Source organism: Oreochromis aureus, linkage group 16 (genome assembly GCF_013358895.1).
Source record: "Oreochromis aureus strain Israel breed Guangdong linkage group 16, ZZ_aureus, whole genome shotgun sequence".
Classification (NCBI taxonomy): Eukaryota; Metazoa; Chordata; class Actinopteri; order Cichliformes; family Cichlidae; genus Oreochromis; species Oreochromis aureus.
Genome location: NC_052957.1, coordinates 33,788,950 through 33,808,422, shown reverse-complemented (window position 1 = coordinate 33,808,422; position 19,473 = coordinate 33,788,950). Strand labels below are relative to the sequence as shown.

The 19,473-nt window shown below is 40.9% G+C and overlaps 1 protein-coding gene across 2 annotated transcripts; it reads right to left on the bottom strand.

Moving 5' to 3' along the window:
- Nucleotides 1-6,390: 6,390 nt before the first annotated feature.
- Nucleotides 6,391-12,675, bottom strand: dbi (diazepam binding inhibitor (GABA receptor modulator, acyl-CoA binding protein)). 2 transcript variants are annotated; one of them, XM_039599882.1, is made up of 5 exons: nucleotides 12,535-12,662; nucleotides 12,142-12,297; nucleotides 10,801-10,918; nucleotides 10,345-10,407; nucleotides 6,391-6,741 (listed from the first exon to the last, which is right to left on the bottom strand). In XM_039599882.1, exons 1-5 carry the CDS (start codon nucleotides 12,547-12,549, stop codon nucleotides 6,668-6,670), a joined length of 426 nt encoding a protein of 141 aa, XP_039455816.1. In that variant the 5' UTR covers nucleotides 12,550-12,662; the 3' UTR covers nucleotides 6,391-6,667. The 2 variants fall into 2 exon arrangements, with proteins under 2 accessions (XP_039455816.1, XP_031610747.1); XM_031754887.2 differs by lacking the exon at nucleotides 12,142-12,297 and having other exon boundaries at nucleotides 12,535-12,675.
- Between the last annotated feature and the right edge of the window lie 6,798 nt (nucleotides 12,676-19,473).

The following is a 19,473-nucleotide window of genomic DNA, read 5'->3' as shown; positions in this document are numbered from 1 at the left end:
TCTCTTCTGAATTACCTGCTGATTATATTCACACTATTTGTTCACTGCGAATATACAGAAGAAACACTTCTTTAGGGATTTGCTACCTTAGCTTAGTTCATAGCCAACTCGCTAGCAAGATGGCCTCATCGCCTGTCTCCCCTGCATCTTCCAGTTCAGTTTGGCAGATGTTTAGCTACTCTTGGGCCTCCTTTTGTAATTGTGATGGCAAGCCACACATGGTAAGCTCCACACCTCACCACCATTTGATTCACTTTACTTTACTCTGCAGTCACTACTTTGAATATATCCTACTTATTGTTCAGTATTGTTTCTTTATTAAATTTATTTATTTTTCCATCACACCTTCCAATGTTTATATGGCGTGCACACATATTAACACTGCAAGGTCAAAGTTCTGTTTTATGTTCTATTAATACATCTTTCTTTGTTTGAGTTACCGGGGGTGTGGCTTCTCCTTCCTGTCTGGCAAAAGGTGTGGCAAAGGGCTGGGAGAGCTAAAGTACCACTGACAGCCTAATTGGATGATACCACATGCTTCATTGCCTGGGGGGTGTTTCAAGTTTGTTTAATTGTTTTGTATTAGTTGGTTATATGGCAGCCATTTTGTTTTCCCCCTTGTGTGTCATTTCAGCAGGTCAGTTTGTCTTATGTTTGGTTGAGGTTTCTTTAATTGTTATCTTGAATTTAGTTGATTGAGTTGACCTCTTTTATTGGTCTGCCTGTTTAAGGTTTTTGGCTTTGTTAAATATCTTTTCATATTTTTGGGTCAATAAAAATCCTTTTTTTGAATTAAACACGTGTCCTTTATGCGTTACTGCTTGGTCCCTGACAGTAATAATGTAATAAATGTACCATTTTTACAGTTCTGCTCACTGAATTGGAGACCTGGCTCCCCACCCTTGAAAATACTGTAGCTTATCAGGCCCCTGTTGTCAGTTTGGACAAAGGTAGTTTAGCCACCATTAGCTTCCCCCCCAGCAGATTGTCCCAAGCAGCCAGGATGCATAGTCCTAAACAGAAGCCCCTGGTACACCACCAATCCATTCATATCTCTAATAAAAAGGAGAATACTTTGGTTATCTGCGATTCTGTTTTGAGTCTTATCAAGTTAGCCATACAGTATGGCTTGTGTAAGGGGCGAGAGCAGGCAAGACTGAACAGAATTACAATTCACATTTTCAGTAATGACATCCGGTTTCATCAATCAGAGTTTGCTAAAATTGATCATAATCAGTGTGTGTAACACTTGTCAGTTTCCATGGGGTCACAGCCAAAGGTGGGAAGTAATGAAGTACAAATACTTCGTTATTGTATTTAAGTAGAATTTTCAGGTATCTGTATTTTACTTGAGTAGTTTTTTTCTGCCAACTCTTTACAATTACTCCCTACATTTTTACGCAAATATTTGTACATTTGGTTTAATGCATCTGAGGGGAGTTATTATTTCAACATTCAAACCTCAGAGTGATTTGATGATGCATGAAAAGAGATGAAAGAGGCAAAACTGTGCCCTAGTCAGTCAGTTTCCATCAGCTCAACAAACATCAGCAAACACACAAACTTTTTATGTGCAGTTGGTCACACAATGTGTTGCAGCTAAAGGTCCAGCTGCTGTATTATTAAAAAGAGCTAATTTCACTCAGAGATGGAGAAAGATAAGAAAGACAAAACAGGAGAGGAAGAAGAGAGCTTAGATTTAAAGGGAAGGATGCTCAGTGGGGTTTGAAAAACTGGAAATTTGAAGCTTACATATAAGTCCTTAAATCAAATATTGGGTCTGCACATGAAACATTATGTTTTTTTATATTGTGAAACACGGTGCAAAACAATCTCAGCTAGACTAACTGTGTTAATTAAAGGTTGCATGAAAAGGTTAGTGCAGGATAAACAGGTCAGTTTGCTGCGCAGTGATGGATTTACAGTAAAGAACAGTGTGTGACTGTTTCATGGTGAGAGTCAAGTCACATCAAGTCTTGCAGAGATTAATTTGAAGTTAGGCTGATGATGCTTAGTTTAATTCATTGAATACCACCTTCACACCAACTGTATACTGTTCCATATAAAGACAGCATAAACAGTGTTGTCAGTGTAGAGGATGGAAATCCGCCAGGACAACTCGTGAAACACCTGCTGACATCTGGTTTTATTCAGGTGTGTGAATGAAAGAGCAGCAGGTCAGCTGATCACAGCCTGTACATTAAGAAAATCAACTCTCAATAGAAATTATTCTGAACTGTGATTTATTTCCCCGCGCTGAGCCACAACACCAGGTTTCAGGGTTTCCCCACCAGCTGAATCCCACTCTAACCCTTTCCCCACTCATTTTCCTGTTTAGAGGCAACGGCACAGTCTACAGTGTAGGCAACAGAAAATAGAGCTATTTTTTATTTTCCTGATGCTCGTTTTCTACTTAAGTGAGTACCTTTAATTAGAAACAGTATTTAGAGTGAAAATAAGGTTTGCATTCCTATCTACAATATTATTTTATTTTTACATTAATATAGCTCAAGCTTCAGTTAGGTTTGCATAGAAATAGGTGGTAGAAATGTTCAACAATGAGCTGTTTCTTACTTTCTTACTTTGAGTACATTTCAAAGCCAGTACTTCAACTTTTACTAGAGTATTTTTAACACTAGTATCTGTACTTCTGTGTGTGCTGTGACCAGAGGTGGCAAAAGTAAAGACATTCTGTACAGTGCTCCCTCGCCATAATGCGGTTCGCCTTTCACGGCCTCGTGGAATTTTTATTGTGCAATTTTGCACAATTTTTTTTTACAGCGCATTGTGTTCTGCGTCCTGATTGGCTGTAGACCATTGTCAATTAATCTCGTGCCGTGTCTCCTGTACAGCACAGAATGTGTTCAGCGTGTCAGATTTACATAAATCTCCGATCCCTAGCAGTGTGACTCTGAAGTGCTGCACTGTATGTTTGTAAGTTTTCTCCCCAACAAACACAACAATGTCGCTGAAATGTTTTGCCCCGTCAAAGGCAGCTGTGGTGGCTCCCAAAAGGCAGAGGAAGATGCTAACCATGGCACAAAAAGTTGGACTTCTGGAGATGCTAAAGGAAGACAGAAGTTACCTATTTTCCAGATTATAAGGTGCATTAAGCAAAACAAAACAGTCAGATAAGTCAAACTTTACTCAGCTCATTCTTCTTGCTTCCTCCACTTCCGTACCAGTGATTCATTAATGATTCATTAATGTTGAATTCTCTGGCAGCTGCTCTATTCCCATGTTCTGGACCTGAAAACAGGGTTTGATCTTTGGTTTCGTTCTATAATACTGGACTTATTTTTCTACCAAGGTTTGAACTTTGAGAGTTTAAACACGAGAGAAAAGTGTGAAAATGTTCATGCCTGTCTGAGAAAAGTGTATAAAGTGTGTAGTGAGGAGTTTTACAGCCTTAAAGCATCTATAATAATTGTAAAAAATAAAGTTTGCTACTTCACGGATTTCACCTATCGTGGGTTATTTTTAGGACATAACTCCCACGATAAAATAGGGACCACTGTACTTAAGCAGAAGTACATGAATAACTCAAGTCACATGTCTGCATTTACGGTGCTTTTCAAGCGTTAACGTCCACAGTGGCAGCTCCAGCCATCCTGCTGCCTCTGTTCCCAGCACGTTACTGATAGGAGGCAGGAATAGACAATTATATTCAGCTTTTTCCACCAGCCTCCCCTAGCACTGCCCCTGAACCCACTGCACCAACCCTCCCCTGCAGCTGAGCCACAGTCCAGCCACAGCCCAGGCCAAGCCACATATCTCCATCGCCTGACTTGGGAACTATCTAGCTGAACATGATGAATCTGTACAAACCACACGAAGTGCAACCCTAACCCTTGGAGCAGCAACATTCGATCTCTGGTGTTATGTAAGATAGTTATCACAAAGGAGCGAGGATGAATTTGGGACCAACTCATCTCTATCATTGACCAAGCTCAGCAGCTCACAGTCTCTCTCCATGCTCTGAGGATGTTAGGGTGGTATATTTGTGTGGCTTCTCCCCTTTCCGACTGCACCTTTTCTTAGTCAACTTTCCCCACTTGCCATGTTACCACAAGGATCCTTGCCATGTATTGAACTGGACCGGTTATACTGGTGAAAAGGATCAGGCGCTGAGCGAGTTCTAGGGCCTGGAGCAAATTCTCCCATGATTCTCCCCAAGCTTTGCCGAGCTTGGATCTTCCTCACAGTAGGTCCAACTGTGGCTTTGAACTGGATGAGAGCGGTTATATCTCCTCACTCAAAAGGTGGCTTTTTTTGGCTCCCAAGTGGATCTTCAGATTTTTGTTTCTTAAATAAATGTTTTACCAACATAAAATAAAATTATGTGTAAAGTGAATTACAAACAAATACCTATTTCAATTTGATAAAAAAAAAAAGCTGCCAGTGGCTGTCTGTTGCCTCTGGCTCTGAAGCTCTTGTCCACTGGCCATGGGCGCTCCATCTGGGACTTCCCACCCTCCTGCTGGGTCATGTGTTCAGTCTACTCGGATGATCTCTGTCTTTCTCTGTCTGCCTCTGGCTCGTGGGAGGCATTGCTGCGGCTTTCACCTTCATTATCAAGTACATTTTATGACAAAGACACGTCATGTAGTTGACCAATCACATGTAACTTGAACAGGAAAAAAAGAACAGAGGGAATAAAAGTAAAGAAAAGCATCTCTGGGTCCCAGGCAGGAACCAGAGGTGGCTCTACAAACCGTTTTGTTCCCAACTGACACATCGTTAATTGTGTGTCTTGATGTCTTTGGGCCCGAATCTATATCTGCCCATTGCATAAGAGGACCCATGCAGTCGGCAGTCCTCTTCAAGTGTCTCTGTGTCAGACCTGTACACATCAAGGTCATTGAGTCAGATTATCCAGATTTAAAAATGCATAAAAAGGTTTATGGTGAATCGAGAACCAGTGAAGTACATACACCCTAATAGGGATCTTCCAAACTCACATGAGGTGCACACATTTTTGGTTGAGGTCACAACCATTGTGAACGACTGACCACTTGTGTCTGTGTCATGGGATCCTACAGATTCACACCTGCTTCACACCTGCTTCATTGCTGTGAAGGTTCTCATCAGCGAAGTAGATCCAGCTCACCCGAAACCCTGCACCCGCTTTCACACCTTGGCGCATGTGATTCCAGTCCTTTGTCCCTCCTTGGGGATACTCCCAGAAATCTGGGTTTGACCTTAGAACTGAAGCCATGAAACGTCTTTAAACTTAAAGAAGTCCAAAAGTGTCTTTGAGGGTCCAAAACTTGTCTCCTACATCCTGCAACAGATGATGGAAACTGCAAATCTGTCCCTGTTCTATAATGTCATCAGAGATTATTACCTTGTTCCTCTTCTTAGTTCTTCTTCACCACAGCCATTAAATTTTTTTCACAAAGACACCACATCCTGTCATTCTGCATTTCTGTGTAGACGACTGTTATCCTTTATTTATCCAGGTAAAAGTTTCATTGAGATTAAAATTGTTTTCATACCAAAACACACAGATAAGAAGGAAACAGTCGAAGTAGAGTTTTATACATATAAAAAACAACCAATGGGGAAGTCTCTGGATACGCAAAGATGGCCACTTAGCAACAGGACACACAACAGTGGTTTACATTCCAGTCAGTAATAAAATGTAAGGCATGAATTGTTATTAAATTGTTAACTTTACAATAATAGATTACACAGCAAATGTCTTTCTGAAAGTGCTGTAACTAATTAGAACTAATGCTAAACCACATCCAAGTCTTTATGGCCTCTAAATTTCTGCTTCTACTTTCAGCTAAAACTGAGGTTATTGTACTCGGCCCAGGATGGTATCTAATTAGATTCCTGCTCTGATGGCATTACCTCGGGTTACTTCTAGGCTGTAATTTGTAATTATCGGCATGTCCTAAAAATCTCCTTCATCTCCGATATTTGGCTTCTCTTCATTGGCTCCCTGTTAAATCCAGGAACAAATTTGAAATCCTTCCCATTACATAATAATAATAATAACGACAATAATAATAATCAGGCTCCATAACTTTATAATACCTTATCACCACATTAGAGCAGCTCACTCTTAGACCGGAGGCTTACTTAAGGTTTGGGTATTTCAATGTAGAATGGGAGGCAGAGCCTTCTCTCTGGCTCTCTTCCACGCCATGCCTTCATCTCGTCTTCCTCCACTCAGCCCAACCGGTCGCCAAGCCTGGTTCTGCTGGAGGTTTTTAGGGGGGTTTCCGTCCCATTGACGCCAAAGCGCTTGCTCATGACGGGGTTTTCTGTTTTCTTTGCAATATAAAGTGCTTTGAGGCAACTGTTGTTGTGATTTGGTGCCATATAAATAAAATTATATTGAACTGAACAAATACTTTTAAAAAAGTTGAAGATCTAAAATCACACTTTAAGATGAGTTTTTTATTGAAATGACAGGACTTTCTGCAGAAACACATGAATACTGAAACTTGATATATACACAATTTAAATGTGTCCATCAGCAGCTACTTGGGTCAGTTTCTAGGACTAGAAGCAATCCACCAGGTGTTCACATGTGAGCTGTTTACAGACACACTTGTTGAGTTTTAAGGCGTTTTAACTGTGCAGGCATGGAGACTGGTGCCAGTCACAGTCCATGGAGCAGATTTCCTGGCCAGTTGGTTGCCATCATGCCACATTATATTCCATATTTCTGCTTTAGCTCCTCCACCAGGCTGATGTACTCGTTCATGGCGTTCTCTTTGCTCTTACCTGACAGAGAAATTAAAAATGCGTTATAGAGGAAAAAGACAGACAGACCAACTTTATGAACAAGCTAGTCCTGCTTTTACTTTCAGAGACTCTTTTTCATAGTTTGTTGACATGAGGACTCAAAGCCCTGCTTGACAAACTTTACACTGCAACAACTCATAGAGTCCTGAAAGGAAACTGCACGTGGCTGAGTACAATATGCAATAATCCAATTTACTACAAACGATGAGGAATGCATCAGTCCAACTTTTTTAAATCAAATAAGCTGTACTCCTAACTCTGCAGAAATCATCCTTTATGTTTAAGGTAACATCAACTTATTCAGCCTTTATGCAATAAAATGTATTTATTAGTAAAATAATAAATGACAACAAGAAAACAAAAAATTAACACATTTGTAAATCATTTTTAATTACATTTTAAATTAATGAATATAAATAAACTTAAAATTATTTTTTTTTTAAAGTGTTAAAAATTAATTTTAGGTTTATTTGTATTAGTTCATGTTTTTTAGAAGTACAGCTGAATATATTTCAAGTAAGCATTCACTTTAAACGGTGATTGTTGCTAATTTGCTTGTTAATTTATACATGAAGTCAGTGCCACTTCCAAGTACACTCTAATGCACCTTTTTATGTGTCACTAAAATAAACTAAATCTAACCAAACTGATCTTTCTTTACTGAACTCTATGTGCAGCAAAGGTGGAAGGACTGCAGTGTTCGTTAATGAAAGGTGTGGCTATCCAGGAACGTGTCTGCTCGCCGCACATTGAACTTTTAGTCGGGAATATACGCCCATATCATTTACCGCGGGAATTCTTCTCCGTTATATTGACATGTATTTACGTACCACCATCAGCTCATGGGGCAGCGATATATGACACCAAACACGCGACTGTCCTTAATGTACAGCATTAGCACCCAGAGGCATTCATCGCCATCACTGGTGAATTTATCATCAACTTTTAAACATTAGTACTGGAGCCCCTGTTGCCCCTCTTCACACAACAACAATCTTAACACCTCCTCAACCAATAAATAATTCACCACGACACAACAAGTGTTCAGAACCCCCTCATTCCTTCTATACATGACTATGTCAGCTGGCCAGGCGCGACTACATCAAGGCAAAGCTGCAGATCCTGATCACATCAGTCCCAGGGTCCTGAAATCCTGTGGTGCACATCTGAGTGGCACCCCGTAGTATTTCTTTAACCTGGTACCAGTAAGACATGTTTACTGGGGGTACCAAAGACAGCCACCCCTTCTGGCCTTCTGACTTCAGACCAGCTGCCCTGATGTCACGCCATGACGATGCTGGAGATACTGGCTCTTGTCCAGGTTAGCTTGCAGGTGAAACCTGCTCTCAACCCTCTTCAGTTTGGTTATCCGCCTCTTGTAGGGATGATGCTGTGATCTACCTGTTGCAGCGTGCTCACTCTCACCTGGATGGAACTGGTGGCACTAAGAGAATCATGTTTTTTCTGCTGAGTGAGAAGCTCCTCGGGATGGGTGTCACCACTTCTACTGTCTCATGGATTGCTTACTATTACTATTATTGCTTACTCAGGCAGGCCTCAGTTTGTACTACGGTACTTGGTGGAATGTTCCAGAAAAAAATCACCTCCTAAATGTCAGCAATACAAGACAGATGGTAGGTGACTTCTGGAGGAAAAAACAACTGACTGACCCCATCGACATCATAGGTGAGGAGGTGGAAACGGTGGAAAGCTACAGGTAGCTGTGCGTTCACCTGAATGACAGATTGGATCAAGGACCAACAGTGATGCTGTGTGCAAGAAGAGGAAGAGCAGTCTCTACTTTCTCAGCAAGCTTGGATGCTATACAGCTACTAATGTGTGCAGCAACATGATGGAGACCTTCTACCAGTCTGTGGTAGTGACTACCATCTATTTTTGCTGTGCCAGAGATGGCAGAAGGATCAACACACTAATCCGCAAGGCTGGAAGCATCATTGGTCAGAATTTGGATCTGTCTGAGTCAGTGAGGGACAACAGGTCACCGAACAAACGGACAGCCCATCACGCTCCACTCCTGTCGAGTGTTCTGTTCTGAACCTTCTCTCTCAGACTGATTTAACCCCGCTGCCATGAAGAACGCTCTCTATAAAGCTGTAGAATAACTCTTCATTGTGGGACAGGTGAGCACACCTGTCAGGCAGAAGATACCTTCATGCAGCTGATTTTCTAACACATATGGTACATATTATTTATGCAATTTGCATTCATCTCTTATACAATGTCAGTCTTAATTTTACTGTTTTTAACTAACTTCATTTTTACTTTTCTTGGTTTTTTTCATCACTGCTGTAAAATTACATACATTCCTGCACTCTCTCAGTATAAGACCCTTACCGGGCACCTGTGGGACTTTATCATACTGCTGTAACACAACAGTTTCCCTTGTGGGATCAATAAAGTGTCTCTCTGTCTCTCTTCATCCTTAAAACTACACAATCCCATTTGTTCAAATTGTGGAGCATTTAACGCAGACTTCATAGCCTAGGTATCTTTAAAACATACTTGCAGTAAAACGGCCACTGTAAGCTTTAAAAAATAAAAATCGTCTCCCAATATTTCATACATAAGACCGTATTTATAAAATGTTTCCTCAAAATATTCAATTGCTAATTGAATATTTTAAAATGTGCATATTAACTTTTCAAGATCTGTATTTCTTGTATGATAATTCTTCATAATTAAAGTAGTCTGAAGTCGTGTATTCATTATGAAGGTGTAGTTTGAAGTACACTACTTTTTATTCTGATTTTCCAAACACATTGAGTTTTTGTACAAAGTACCAGTATCGCTGATGCCAGCCTTGGTCTCAGATCAGCAAGGAAATCAGTGGTATAGCACATCACTGCTATGAAGATAATTTCGTATGTAGTTCAAAAGCCTCCAACACATCATAATGCAAGCAAACCAATCCTGCTCAAAATGGAAACAACTTGTTTTGCCACTTGAGTCTGAGTGCGATGAGGTTATGAAGACACACTAAGAAGCGACACAAGCTGCTGGTGATATGCAACCCAGAATGAAACAAATGCTCAACCACGCATTGCTGGAGCACTTGCTAATTATGCTTCATTTGATTTTCTTATTGGAGGGTCTTTACCTTAAAAGAGGCGCCTTGAGTTAACTGGTGTTGTGATTTGGTGCTATATAAAGAAAGCTGAACTGAACTGTGTGCACAGCTTATAATATATCAGTGCTGGGTGACAGATTTAAACAGAGCCCACAGCATTAATATTTTGCACATGCTGTTTGTTATAGTATGTGTAATATATTACTCAAATCCAGGACAAAATATAAATGGTAAATAGGCTGGTTCTTATATAGCACTGTTCTGCTCTCACTCAAAGCACTTTAATATACAAATACAATGACATACATACAGTGAGATATGCATGTCATAAAATATTAAGACTTATTTCATCCATTTCCTTCCATTTATCCAGGGACCTGACCCAGACCTCCCTCTCCCCAGCCACCACCTCTAGCTTGCCCACGGGAAAACCGAGGCGTTCCCGGCCAGCCGAGTTTTATATGATTTGCAGACAAATCCACATTCTTACTCACCCTTCTGCTTCTCCCAGGCATCCCATTTAGCTTTTCCAGTGAAATCAAACATCCCTGGACGAGCTTCAAAGACAAACAAAGCAAATTAAACAATCTAGTGGAATCCCATGTACTGCAGGTGGAATGAATATAGGACAAATTCATTAAGGCCCAGTAAAGAGCAAAGGTGCTGCATTTAACATTACAACACAAAAACATAAGAAACACTACTGATAATTATGTAGAATATTTACTTTTACAGGAAATCTGAAAGTGAAACCACGTTACACAAGAGCAAATCTAGCTCCTCAGAGAGCCTGTAGTACAGGTGTACGTCATGAACAGGTGCATTTCAGTGCACACCTGCGTGTGCCAGTGGTTCTTCTAGGGTGCATGTTCAACGTAGCCAGTGTCAGACTCTTATCAACAGTTTGTGTGACAGCAGTGCTGAGCGCACTATAATTTGTCATTTCTCACATGTGTTCACATCACCCACGGTGGCCTGCTTGAACAGCGAGTAGATCTGCAACATCTCCTCATCAGTCGGCTTCGCCTTCAGCTGCTTGACCTCTGCTGCTGCTTCATCAAACTTAGTCTGTAGAAGACATGATGACAGCGTCATGACGGTACTACATGCACAAGGTAGAGTTTTTTTATCCTGCTGTTGTTGGGGGAAAACCAGAGGAAGGAGTTCTTCTTTTCCACACATCCCTGTTTTACATTGGGTGCTTATACTATTTTAATTTGCACACAGAAACAAAAAACTAAATCTACCAGGGTCAAAATTATTAGACCTCTTGTGCTGAGAGACAAAGCGACTGCCCAGCCCCAGTCTGCTGCTGACTGCTTGAGTTTTTTTTTTTCAAAATCTTCATGTCCTTCATTCTTAATGATTCCTTCTGCCTGGAAGAGATTGTACCAGTTCCATCCCCACAGCACAAGACTGCCATCAAAGTGTTTGACTGTGGGAATGGGGTTCTTTAGGGTTGTACACTGCCCTTCTTTCACAAAACATCTCTATGGTCAAAAGGGCTCTAGCTTAATCCCAAAGGATGTGTTTCCAGTATAATCTTACTCCAGATTGCCCATGGCATACTTCAGTCTGGACTGAAGGTGAAGTTTTTAATACTGTGAGTAAACCGAAGATAAAACTCTGTTATAAAGTGGGCATGAAACACTTCCTGTATGAAGGCTAATTTACCCACAGAGCCTTGCTCCTCGACACAGTTTTCATTCATAAAGCTTTACAAAACCGAATTTCTCGGCTAACAGGTGGATTTTCCTGTGTCAGTGCAGCTCGCCAAACCACAAAGAACCTCTTACTGCTTAAGAGAGAGAGTGGAAGTCGACTGTATATCCTTAAATTCTGTAGATAAAACTGATTGCTACAGCTCGGGGAAGTACAAAAGTGACCCCCCCCTTAGTCTCGTTGTTTTTCCCTGAGTTACGGTTACACAGTTTTCGAGAGCACATGGTGTAAATGAGCCTTTACACATGAAGTGCTTCATGTTCAATTTAACTTGATTTGAGTATTACAAAGCACATCAGTGAACACCAATGTTTTGTTCTAGGGCTTAATAAAAAGTTCCGTTTTTGTGGGCTGATCTGGTCATTTTTTTTCTGAAATAATTTTTAATGTGTTCAAAAGAAAACTGGGATGTTTATAAATGATATTTAGGAAACCCTTCACTTCCTCCTCTGCATAAAAGTAAAATCAAGGCAGAGAATCGGTCTAGTCCAACCAGACAGTGAACAACTGTTTTACACCTCGCAATTAATCAGTGCAATAAAGAACCGTTTTACTCTAGCTTGCATCACCTGTGCCGTTACCCAGGTTGCGACATTAGAGCTGCTCCATTCTTTGCTAAGTGGGCTGAAGGGCAGACTGAAGAAGATGTCATAAATACCCAGTGGGGTGATTTTTCTGAAGTCGTACTCCAGATCAGCTTCAGTCTGCTTCCTGCACGACAAACACTACAGACATGGATATGAACAAAAGCTGCATCGGGACAATAGCTCTCCCGCAGCCATTGTTACACACCGACTTTTTCTGCGCCCTCGGGCTGTATGAGCTGCTCTGTAGCTGCTAACTAGTCGTTCAACAAAGACTTCATATACACGGCCTGCAGCTAAACCGCTACATCAGCTAACGGTCCTCCTTAACAGAAGGCGGCGGAATATAAACCAGCAATTTTATTCTTATATACAGACCTGGAGCTCAGCCATGCTTGCTTAGTAGAAAATTATAAGCCTTGCACATGCACACAGACTGTCAAACCATTTCCTCGTAATACAACGGCCCCGGATGGCCTTCACGCCCTCCTTCCTATTGGCTAAACCAATAACGTACCTCGGTCGTTCAATGGATGACGTGATCACAATTGGAACCAATCATGTACTTACAACCAGAGCTGTCGTGTCAGCGGGGTTCAGGACTCACGCTGTCACGTGATACACGGAGACTTATGCCAAAAAGTGATCGTCTAACAACACATGATTTCCAATGTTTCTGTGTTTTTTAATGTGTAATGTCTTTACATATATTGGTAAATAGACTTTACTCAACAGAATAGAATAGAATACAATGCCAGTCCGGTTTAAATTGTAGACTATAATAGAATTGAATACAATGAGATAGAACAGAGCATCTCACTACTCAATGAGTGCAAACATGCAAACATGGGGGGGTGCAGTTCTGCAGTGCTATGTACATATTGACAGTATTAACAGAGGGAAAAATATATATAAAATGTACAATATACAAGCTGGTTTTAAAAGTAATGTGTAATAAATAGTGTTGTGTATATACAGTTGGGTTATTGCACATAGAATTGGTATTGCACAGTGGTGGTTCATAGAGGAAATGGGAAGAATAAAATGTTATCGGTGCATGTGTGAGTTCAGGGTGGTTATCGCTTTGGGGAAGAAACTGTTTTTGAGTCTGTGGGTTTTTGTGTTGATGCACCTGTAGCGCTTCCCTGAGGGAAGCAGGCTGAACATGTTGAAGCCAGGGTGGGAGCTGTCCTTGATGATGTTTGCTGCTCTGCTGAGGCAGCGGGAGGAATAAATGTCCATCAGGGAGGGGAGAGGGCAGCCGATGATCTTTTGTGCTGTCTTGACCACACTCTGAAGCCTCACTCTATCTGCCTTGGTGCAGCTGCCGTACCATACCGTGATGCAGTAGGTTAGCAGGCTCTCAATGGACGAGCGGTAGAAGGTCAGCAGCAGGTTGGAGTTCAGCTTGTACTTCCTGAGGACTCTCAGGAAGTGCAGCCGCTGTTGGGCCTTCTTGATGACCGCTGAGATGTTTTCCGTCCAGGAGATGTCAGCAGAGATGAGGACACCAAGGAACCGGAAGGTGTGGACCCTCTCCACACACTCCCGTTGATGTAGAGGGGGCTAAGTCGGTGCTGTGTCTCCTGAAGTCAACAATGAGCTCTTTGGTTTTCTTGGTGTTCAGTGCAGGTTGTTTTCTGAACACCAGGCTGCCAGCTTCAGGACTTCCTCTCTGTACTCTGCCTCGTCTCTCTTTGAGATGAGTCCGACTACCGTGGTGTCATCAGCAAACTTGATGATGAGAGTGTTGTTGTGGGTCGGATTGCAGTCATGGGTGTAGAGAGAATACAGAGGGGGCAGCACACAGCACACAGCCCTGTGGTGCTCAGTGTGCGAGTGGAGGAGAGATGAGGACCGAGTCTCACAGTCTGGGGCCGGTTTGTGAGAAAGTACTTTATCCAGGCACATGTGAGAGGAGGGAGGCCAAGAGTGACCAGTTTGGTGATGAGGATGTCGGGATGATTGTATTAAAGGCTGAGCTGTAGTCCACGAAGAGCATTCAGGACGTAGCTCTGCCGCTGCTCTAGGTGACTCAGCACAGCGTGGAGGGCTGTGGCGATGGCGTCTTCTGTGGATCTGTTTGCACGGTATGCAAACTGGTGGGGTCGAATTCTGGGGAGGTAATCCTTGATGTGCTGAAGGACTAGTCTCTCAAAGCATTTCATGATTACCGGTGTGAGGGCCACAGGGCGGTAATCATTCAGGCTGGAGATGGGAGACTTCTTTGGCACTGGGATGATTGTGGCTGATTTTAGACAGGATGGGATGGCTGCCTGATGAAAATATGTTTACTATTATTTTATTTGTTGTCATTTCTGCTGTCTTCATGGCCAGATCTCTCTAATTCTGTAATACTGGGTAAAACACCACTTATTGTCCTGCTAATGGTAACCGTGAACTGTACAGAAAATTTTAATTTTATCTGAGTGAGTTTTATTTTTAAACCTCTTATTGTCTTCAAGAGCCCATCTCAGTCTTATGTGCCGCTATATCTAGATGATATTGCTAACTTCAAGAACTATTGCAAGGCTACATAAAAAAAGATCCATTAGAGTGACTGGAGACCTGAAACGTGATACCTGCATTTATACCCGTTTGCCAGTACATGATGTCCAACACCCCCAGATGGTAAGACAGGCATTGAGAAGCCACCTCAACAGTACAAATAAGCTGTAAATATATATGGGCTGCCAGTCATCAGATACCCAGCTGGAACAATAAGCTGGTCTCAAAAGGACATAGATGCGACTTGAAAATTCTATAAAATACACGGACTTCTCCACCCAAGGTCTAGCACCCTAAGACGTATGAGCAACAGACAGAGAGAGGGTGAGGATTAGTGCATGTCAGCATACATGAATACATCAGGAAGATGGAGCCCTGAGATGAACTGTGCCTCAGGGAGCTGAGGACAGACAGTGATAAGGAGCATGAGGAGAAACTACACTACATTAGCAAAAGTATTTGCTCATCTGCGTTGTAATATGTTGGCTCACATTTTGCAGCTATAATGGCTTCAGCTCTTTTTAGAAGCTTTTCCACAACACTAAAAATAACTATTTAAATAAACATAAAGAAATAATAAATCATTAATTCGATAATGATCCACATGATTAAATTGCTTTATTTTATTATTATTTTTTTACTCTTTATTTTGAGTCAACATAAAAGAAGGGTAACAGTTCTCAAACACTGAAGTCTGTGGCATTAAGCCCTTTGTACAGTGTCCATTTCCACCAGTTCCATTCAAAGACATCCAGTTTGATTCGTCATAGAAACTTCAGTTTATCTCCTCCATTATTTCACTTTCAGTGACTCATTTTTCAGTCAGTTCTTGTTATAACTTTCTTCACAGCCACAGACACTATTTTAAACATGTAGATGTTCTCTTTTTTAATCATACCTTCTGGGATCAGACCAAGGTAAAAGACCTGTGGATCCCTAGGAAGTTCACACTGACAGAGTCCATCTATCAGCTCGGCAACATCTGACCAGGATGGCTGTAGTTTATCACATGACCAAAAGAGGTGTAGGTGATTGGCTTTAATGTGACCACATCCTCTCCAACACTGTTTTTTTGCTTTAACGTGTTTGCTTTTAATATAAAGTGTAATGCATCAATTTCTGTCCATCTCCTGGAGAGAAATTGATACAATAATGGACGTATGGAATCCAGAAGTTTTCTGAGTTGCTCATTGTCCCCTTTGAGATGGGACCTCAGGTCTTTCAGAAGGTCACTCAGTGTTACATCAGGCCAGGGTAGCCTTGGAGTGTCAGGTGGGCTAGAGTTAGCTTGCAGTGCTACTTCACTGGCTTTCAATGTCATGCTGATTTTCTTTTGATATTTTTGCATGGTTTGTTTATAATATTTGCCTCTTGTGAATCAGTTTCCCCTTTTATACCAATAGTGAATGATGAATCAACTTATTTACTGGAGATGAATCCAACTTAATTTCATTGAGTTGATCCATGCAAATGACATTAGTCCAACAAAAGTACTTAATGCTAATAGAAAGCAATTTATCAACGTGGAAAACTGTTTCATGATTATTTTAAGTTCATTTAAAGGTGTCATTAGAGTTATTCTTTGGATTGTTCAACATCAAGTGCAGAGTCTGGTTAACATAAAGCTTTAATGGACTTATAACAACTTTCACATACCTGTCACTCCATCCTCTTCTGATTGTCAATACACCCAGGACAGATCGCCAGTCTAACACATAGAGACAGACAACCATTCATACACACAGACAATTTAGAATCACCAATAAACCAAACCCCACTAACAATTTAGTCCACAGTCTTTGGACTGTGGGAGGCAGCCAGAGTACAATTACACAAACACATCATGCAAACTCCACACAGGCTTTTCTGTGTGGACAGTTTTGAACTCAGGAACTTCTTGGTGTAAGGCAAGAGAGCTAACCTTTAATGAGGTTTGAAATCTCGCATGATCTTGTGACATCGTGAGTCCAGACAATTAACCACTCTTGCTGGATTGTATCACGTCATCTAACAAGAATAAATTTAACAAGTGTTAAGTTGTTGAATTTCATGCAGATTGTATATGATTTAATTACATTCACCACAGAAACATAAAATTATTTTGTTCAAATTTCAAGTTAGAGTCTTGTAAATGTAATAACCACCCAATTTCACTGTTTGAGTGAAGGTTTAGTACTGTGTTTATGGGAACATTTGAGCTTTCATAAGTGCATTTATGACAGTAGGACATTTGAGAAGCATTGGCTCCTATAACAGTACCACGCTGGAAGCTCTTGAGAGCACCCACTGTGGCCATGGAAGTGATTGGATGGGTGAGTGGATACGTTTGGCAATACAGTGTATCCACCAGCATGTTTGTACACTCGTGTCTTCAACCCAGCTGCAATGGCATACATATCTTGTACATTTTTAATAGCTAGACACAGACATATAACTTCTTTTCCATAACACCTTCCATGCACAATCATAGTCCTAAGCCTTCAGAGTATCTGAGGGCTAGTTATCTCCTCAGTCATCTGTTACCAGGTCGCTAAAAGCAAAATACCAAGTTACAAAAAACATCAATCACTAAGTAGACTAAATTGGCGATTGCATGACTGACAATGTCAAATGTATCACCTGGACACGAAGCCCCTATAGCACATCAACCCACGACACAAATGATGTGTGATGAGCATAAAAAGATGAAAAGTTAATGTGATGAAGCAGAACACAAGCTTCTCCTGAGTGGTGCTTTCAAATTCAGCAGGTTCAGACTGATTGGTTTAAATACACACACACGCAACCCACCTGTGAGAGCACGTGTGTGTTTGTCTGTGTCCATGTTTGTAAACATTGTTACAAATATGGACATGCACCTGTGTGTGTGTTTGTGTGAGAGGGGTGTTTACAAACACTCACAATCAGAAACATCCTGCTTGGAGTTGATAGATTCACACTGAGCTTACTTCAGATCTGTGTCTCTTGTAAACCATTTATTTCAGCGCGTCTTCATTTTGAGGTTTTTTTTTTAGTAAACTAAGCTCAGTTTAGGTACTTTTTGGCTTAATTTGGCACATTTTCAGTTTTTGGTACTGTTGCATTTTACACTCACGCTCGTCATTTTGGTAATCTTATGCAAGTAAGTTCATTCAGCAAGTTTAGCTTTGAATATTTTAAATATTTTTAAACATTTCAGGTAAAAATCTTCATATTTTAGGCATTCACGCCCTCTTCAAACCCACCCTACCGTGAAACTTAACTAGTTTAGCATATTTTGTGCTAGAGAAAAAATTAAAACTTTAAACAGGTCCCAAGATCTTGGATTATTAAGGTATTACTAGATATTTTGATATCTTTTATGATTTTCAAACAGTGACAGTTTAAGTTTTGAAGAATTTTCATGAATCATCCCCTCCACTGCATGATGACATCACCTGCTCTAAAAACTGAGGCTGATAATCTAAAAAAATGACTTTTCCACACTCAAAGTTTCTGCCCTGCGTGTATAATTTGAACTCATTGAGTCAGACTGCTTAACATAGAAACACAGAGTCATACACTCTCACAACACTGTGTCACTGCCATGTGTGTCTATACTTGTAAATGGTTTTAGGTGAGGATGTGCACGTATGTGTGTGTGTGTGTGTGTGTGTGTGTGAGGGGCAGGGGTTTTTACAAAGTGCCACCAATCAGAGGCACGTTTTTGGTTTTATTTAGCACATTTTCAGTTTATGGGACTCGTGGTTCTGGTTTGACTATAACGTGATGAGTCAAGAGTGTAATAAACCTCAGATAATCATTGTGTGAAGGCAAACGTTAGAACAGCGTCTCAGACTTAAATGAGCTGTGGCCACTGCTGGCACTGTCATCTCATTGGAGGGCCACTGTTTTTTTTTGTGCTACTTGAACACTAAACAAACAAGAAAACAACCACAAATATTTCTGAAAATGTAGTGTTTCCTTTGTTTTTTTTTTAATTTAAAATATTGTATAACAAGGCAAAACTGCAAACGTGAACACAGTTTTCCCCCCTCACTCTTTACTAACTGAAGCAAATAAACACATTGGTCCCCTCTGTCCACACACGTGGCAGCACTTCTATCATTTTGCTCGTATTTAACAAAATAAAAATGCAGACATGTCCACAAGTGTTTGACTCTGTCACTGAACTAACAGCCAGTCCCTCCACATGCTTGTACTCTCTGCTCATGTTGTTTTCATATTCAGTCATTTGAAGAATTCATTTTAACATTGCACTCAGCAAACAAACCCTCCCTAACAAAAAGTAACTTCTAGGGCCAAATTGCATTACATTTCTTCACGTCAATACACGGGCCGCAAGTAGGGGTGATGTGGGCTGCATGCGGGCCCCAGGCCGCGAGTTTGAGACCCCTGTATTAGAATAATTAAGGAACTTCCCAAGAACATCATAGAGAATTCTGAGTCTGACTTTATTCCATCCATTGTTGCCTCTAAAGTTTTTCCCCAACAACAAAAATGGGAGGAGTTTCTCAGTGAAAGTGTCTCTGTGAGTGTAGACCTTTGTGTCGTTTTCAGAGTCCTAGGAGGGTACCGGGTCTTTGGTACAGACTCGGTCTCATTTGTGTCTGACACAGTCATACTGTATGAGTCCTTTAAAATGTGAAACAAACTCCAAAGCTCTACGAGGTTCACTCGTTTATACGGATGACAAGCTTCAAGAGAATCCTAAAGTTTCATGTAACTTCTTCTCTTTCCCCTCAGAACAGTCAAAGCTTTACAAATGTTTTTACATCTTTCTCTCCATCTGTGTTTCGCTGCAGATTAATCAAAGAGGTCTACATCGAG

Coding starts and splice junctions, on each gene's coding strand:
- dbi (XM_039599882.1), bottom strand. Junction 10,919..12,141: donor CAACCTGGGTAACGGCACAG/GTGATGCAAGCT, acceptor TGTCTTCTACAG/ACTAAGTTTGATGAAGCAGC. Junction 6,742..10,344: donor TGCCTGGGAGAAGCAGAAGG/GTGAGTAAGAAT, acceptor TTTCTCTGTCAG/GTAAGAGCAAAGAGAACGCC.